This window comes from Ascidiella aspersa, chromosome 1 (genome assembly GCF_963924565.1).
Source record: "Ascidiella aspersa chromosome 1, kaAscAspe10.2, whole genome shotgun sequence".
NCBI classification, from domain to species: domain Eukaryota; kingdom Metazoa; phylum Chordata; class Ascidiacea; order Phlebobranchia; family Ascidiidae; genus Ascidiella; species Ascidiella aspersa.
The window spans coordinates 29,474,803-29,480,505 of NC_139447.1; the positions used below are offsets into that span (position 1 = coordinate 29,474,803).

The 5,703-nt window shown below is 36.9% G+C and overlaps 1 protein-coding gene across 1 annotated transcript; it reads right to left on the reverse strand.

Moving 5' to 3' along the window:
* Window positions 1–913: 913 nt before the first annotated feature.
* On the reverse strand, window positions 914–5,070 carry LOC146169640 (sulfotransferase 1C4-like). The gene is made up of 8 exons (XM_083386678.1): window positions 4,988–5,070; window positions 4,809–4,930; window positions 3,672–3,785; window positions 3,392–3,501; window positions 3,136–3,256; window positions 2,958–3,073; window positions 1,578–1,731; window positions 914–1,023 (listed from the first exon to the last, which is right to left on the reverse strand). The coding sequence occupies exons 1-8, from the start codon at window positions 5,068–5,070 to the stop codon at window positions 914–916; spliced, it is 930 nt and encodes a 309-aa protein (XP_083242804.1).
* Between the last annotated feature and the right edge of the window lie 633 nt (window positions 5,071–5,703).

Sequence of the window (5,703 nt, forward strand, 5' to 3'; positions counted from 1 at the left end):
ACTTGTGCACGAATTTAGCATATGCTAATTTTGCCTAAAGAGTTTAGATTTTAAAAGATACCTCAGTATCTCCTCGAACATAGCTAAATGGATTCAATTAAGGCTATATTTAACCCACATTACTCAGCCCGATTGGTGGTTATACAACATATCGACAGCTGGTTGATACGATGTGTTCTGATGAAACCACCATATGCTCATCTAGTTTTTGTTCTGAACAATATGATTAGGTTACTAAACAACTGATATAATACGTTGATAAATAAACAACATAATTTTGTGTGCAGGCCTGGTTCTCCAGTGTTGCTGCAAGGTTATCCAGCAGCCAATATGTGGTGAAGCAAAACGACATCGAACGTCAGTTTGGCAAAGGCCAGGGAAAGTTTGTTATCGAAATGGGTGACAGTCGATTCCCAGATTACAAAGTTGTCGTAACCGCCTATGCTGCGTGAATCTCAAATGCATCTGTTTTTGTCTGTGTTTTACTTTGGAAAAATAAAATTTATGGCTAATAGGCCGCAAGTTCACTATCTGGCTAAACTGTGAATCACACTCAGCTTTGTAAAATTGATTTTATTTATTTTGCAATATTGGTTGACCAACACGTAGTTTTGCAGTCTAATAAATAAAGCTGTGCATTGAGTTTTATTGGGCATCATTTGATACTAAGCTTTTCCTGGAAAAGCAAACTTGAAAGGAAGCTTACTTGAACTTTTACAAATCAATATAGAAGTGTCTTAACTTGAGTTTGAAGTTCGTCTATTATTTAATTTTATTGACTTGGATTTTGAGATGACATATTACAATAACTTAAAAACACGGTGGAAATCTTGAAAATATAAGTAAGAACAGTGTGAAAATAAATTTATAAACAATTGCACTCTCGTTTGCTTTTGTAAATAGTGTTTACACTTTACTCATAAATAAATGAAATGTCCAGGCCTTGCAGTGTTTTTTCAACATTTCGATCTATCAGGTCAGATTGAGCAACCGTTAGGCGATCCTTCCAAGATCCAATTTTACCTACAGTTAAATGGAAGAATACCTTTATCTCATTGCATTAAATTTTTGCTAATAGTTTAACTTTGTGTAAATGTTGACTCAACTAGCGAATGTTCCATGAAATGGCATTTTATAGTTTGCCAACGTGTGACGAAAATATTAAACTTCGAAAACTTGTGATGAATTCGAATATTTATTTTTGGAAATTCAGCAATTTCGAGCCAAGTTTGCCAAAATTAAAAGAAGTTTTGACCTTGGAAATTAATATTTTCCTATATTAAAAATGAGTCTACTTAAAATTTATTTTTAACAGTTTGTATACCGCTTATTTAAATGACCAATAAGGTCATGAATTTGGCTTGTTTGTCGGTTGTAAATAATTTTTAGCTGCAACATTTATCATAAGAGGCCGACTAAATGGATCTTTGGTTTCTATAGTTTAGGTCTTCTGACGTATGTTGGCATTTTTTAATTTTTTTTTTTCGCGCTGTTGCTCTCTAGAACAAGGCGATAGTCATACTCAACCTTAACGGCATATAGAAACTCGGCAAAGGAGTAATAAAAGTTCGTTATACCTTTGCGAAACAAATCGGCGAATTCCTCGTTGTCGTTTGTCGCCGCTTTTTTCATCGTATCGAAAGTGCAGTTGTTGCAAATCTTCTCCAAGTTGTCGTTGTCGACCTGAACACCAATAAACTCGGCGATTTTTCTGACTTCTTGACGTAAATTCTGAAAACATGCTCGGTGAATAAAATTACTTAACTTAGTTGTACAGGACATATGTTATACAAAATTATGCTTTCCTTCGCTTTAATTGACTTGTCTTGCTTTGTTTAATTCACTTCACCTCGCCTCGCTTTGTTCGTTCTGTTACCTTTCTACTTTTGCAATTTCCACTTATTACCACTAATTGCTTACCTTTGTTTTAATGCCAAAGGGCAATTCCATAGTTTCAATTCAACAACCGCTGAAACTAAAGAACCCCGGCAGTCTGGTTGTGAGCGTGGCGTGTTATACCGTAGTTGTTTTTATGAGGAAGCAAGCGAGCTAGCCTACGCCCTAGCCGCTGTGCGACAGATTTAGCTTAATGATGGCGATCGCGCCACATGCCATTCTGTTAATAATAAATACTACCGGTTAACTTTAGTGCGGCAGCCGATCAGTGACAGGCCGTTAAGCAGTGAATAAGATATGGCGCAACACATATACCATATTTTGGCGCTCTTTCAATATTGTACGTGAAAAGTTATGCAAAAATAATAATACCGCATACCACAACACATATTGTTTGGGTTAGGGTGCGGGTTAGCGTTTGGGTGAGGGTGGGTCAAGTAATATTATGTTTATTATTAATAATAACTTGACCCACCCTCAACCAAACGCTTACCCGCACCCTAACCCAAACAATATGTGTTGTGGTATGCGGCATTTAAAGAATTTTTTTTTTATTAATTTTTACGTACAATAGTGAAAGAGCGCCATTATGTAGAGACAGGAAGTAGTTTTTCCTATCTTACCCCTCTGCTTTGCCCAGCTTGACGTCACTATACACGTGACCGTGGTCCACCGACGTGTGAACAACGCACAAACAATTGGGATTGGCGTTCGCGGCTTTATTTTACTTTACGCTATTCGTAGGGTAACGTTGGTGTGTATACTGAAATTTGTGAATATTCTTAACGAGCAATGTCAACTGAGTACAGTGACTCCGTCTAAAGTTCAAAAGTAAACGACAGTTAGTTTAGCGGCCTGCTTATTGGAGTCAGATGTATAATAAGTAACGTGTAAGAGACTTGTGCAGCCGTCGGCCCTTCCCTTAAGGGCCAGCGCCTAACACTTACCCGTGGCAACCCCACAAACGCTAAAATATATAATGCAATATTTTGTTATTTGTTCCTTGTCTACCAAGATTAGCAACATTAGATTTACAAACAATTATTGTTCGATAAACTTACTCCTTTCATCTCTTCATACATAAGAAACAAGACGTTCTTGTTGTCTTTATGTTGATGCCAAGCTTTGATGTGCTCTAGGTACCCCTCGCCATCTTTACCGAAACATCCTTGTTTACCTTTGATATACAAGATCATGTACATATTATGAGTTTCAATTCCGTATGTTGCAAATTTTTACCTGCGATATGGACATCGTAAAACTCTCTTTCCGTCTTTGGAAACAAATTACAAACGTCTTTTTTGACAAAGTTGTACCAAGAAACCAACTGATCTTTAGGGTTTCGATACACGTACAAAATCTAAACCAATAAAAAGTAATTGATTAAATATTTAGATTTGACTCCTATTTTAGGGTCATTTTGGTGTATATACTAAATTGTCACCATTGTATGTAAGTAATTTTTATGATAGATTGCAACACCAAACAATGTAACCTTTGTGTTGTTTTGTCTTAATTTGTCCATGTTCACAAGGTTCGGTGGTAGATGAGTGCCAAAAAATCTTCGTGGCAACGCCAAGTTTTCAGTGACTTGATACTTGGAAACTGTAAACAATAATATGAAATAACATTGCTCTAATAAGACATTTTACCCAAGTGGTCATTGTTTGCCGCGCTCTTGGCCACTGTAGCGCAGCTGATTTCTATTGGCAAACAATGTGTAAACTCTGTTGCTTTTGTTGTAGTGTGCTGAGTAATATCAAATGTTGACTTACCTGGTCCGAACTCCAGGTAGGAGAACATCTGCGTTATTTTTTTTGCCTTTTCAAGCGTCTCCTGGTCTTTGTAGTAAAGCAGGTTCCGCACAATTTCAGTCGTCCAAGTTGTACCTATATATACATATTAGTCATGAAAAACACCGTATAGATTGCGACGTTGCATAAAGGATAACCGGCTAGACAAATCCCCGAGAGTTTTTTTGCAAATCCAGAAAATTTAAATTGAAATACGTTGGAATGGAAATGTTTTTGCGTTCTAAGTGGGCACCAATTTTTAAACTGGTCGGGAAATCGTACAAAAATATAGTAAAGCTGTTGGTATCATGTTTTGCCGTCCGGGACTGTTATACTTAGTTATCAACATTGGATCATTTAAATGCATACCTGATACATACAAATGTTTTGCACCACAATGTAGCAGCAATTAAAGAAATTCCTTGCCAAAATACGTATATGAAAGCAGCAAACAATCTATGGAACACATTTGTGTGACAACGTTCTTATTTTTTCAACTTTTGTTTCGAGTTATGAGAATGTTCTATAATATAAAATGGTTTGCAATTAAACGCATTAATTTCTACTTTAAAATGCGTGTTTCTCAAAATCAGCTTAATTATCCATGGAAAAATAACCTCTCATTTTTATTAAGTTTCATTTGGTTTTGAATCGAACGATTTTGCGGGAAATATCGGTTATCGTTGCCAATATCGGTTATAATTGAAATACCAAATATGGGGCATATACAGTAACAACCTTTAAGCCATGGGTTCCTGAACTGGGGTCCATGGACCCCTTGGGGGTCCGTGAACTAGTTTTAGGGGGCCGTAAAGGCCAAATTGATATATTAGTGTATATTCAAGAAGTGATCAATTTTTCTAAGGGAAGAGTTTAATTAAAAATAAAACGTTTTTGATCTGCATGTTGTTAGACTCTATGTTCCTTTCACATTTTGTGGACCGAAAACTGCAGATTTCTAAAGTCTATGTGTACTGTGACGTCAATTTATGACGTCATTTTGAAAATTCCTTGCTTACCGTGGTCCACGCGAAGCAAAAAAAAGTTAGGGGTCCGCGGGGAAAAAGTTTAAGAACTCCTGCTCTAAGCACACTGCTTTCGATAAGATCAAAAACCGACCTGTCTTCATGTACGATGCTACCAAGACGTCGCCTTCTTTCGGGGCCAATTTGTCAAAGGCATATTTTGCCGTTTCCGCCTCAAAACCGGGATAAAGACGAAAGCCGTCCCACTCAGATACCCTTGGCGGTGGTTGGTAGACATCAGTTAAATAATCGACAAAAGGCTAAAGCTCGAACTTCTTGTCTTCTGGCAGAAGTTCGTTTGCACCGGCTACAAACTTTTGGAAGCCTTCAACAATTTTGCTCTTTTCGTCGGCCATTATGCTGCCTCGGTATAAAAATCACCGGCAAAAAGAAAATCTATTTGCTGCTTCAATGTTGCTCCTAAATTTTACAATAAAGCATCGGTCTAAATAAAAGAAAAGTGACTATATATTATTGTAATAAATACACTGTTAAGCTTCTGTCCGAAAACATTCTGTCATTAGATTAAAAATCGCACTTCTTTATGATTACTGAAACTTGCTGATACTGCATGATATGTGCGAAACCTTTCACCGCATTGCGTGGTGTTGGCGGTAAAATGTAATACGTTTTGAGACCTCGGCGTTACGCGACAAGTTAATCATTAACTTTTCATTATTCGTACAATCGATCACGTGAAACCTTTGCGAGTTTTGTAAAGTAATGATCACGTTGCAATTTAAAATTTTTTCGATTTCCCGTTATGTTTGTCACCTTTGAATGACAAGAACCTGCTTCTTAATGGCTACGTGAGTTTGCGTTCAGTGGCGAACTATACTTTTCTATTTGTTGGGGAGAAACATTCCGTTTCCCAAATGGCGAAGCTTTGACTATATTGACATAGCGTTTTGTTAAACATTTCTGCGGTAAATTAACCTAGATAGTCCATCTAAATTGTTGTTCCTTTCGTTATGTTTAGGGTTGTTTGT

Coding starts and splice junctions, on each gene's coding strand:
- LOC146169640 (XM_083386678.1), bottom strand. CDS start 5,070: ATGGCCGACGAAAAGAGCAAAATTGTTGAAGGCTTCCAAAAGTTTGTA. Junction 3,257..3,391: donor TAAGACAAAACAACACAAAG/GTTACATTGTTT, acceptor TTATTGGTTTAG/ATTTTGTACGTGTATCGAAA. Junction 1,732..2,957: donor TGTATGAAGAGATGAAAGGA/GTAAGTTTATCG, acceptor GCATGTTTTCAG/AATTTACGTCAAGAAGTCAG.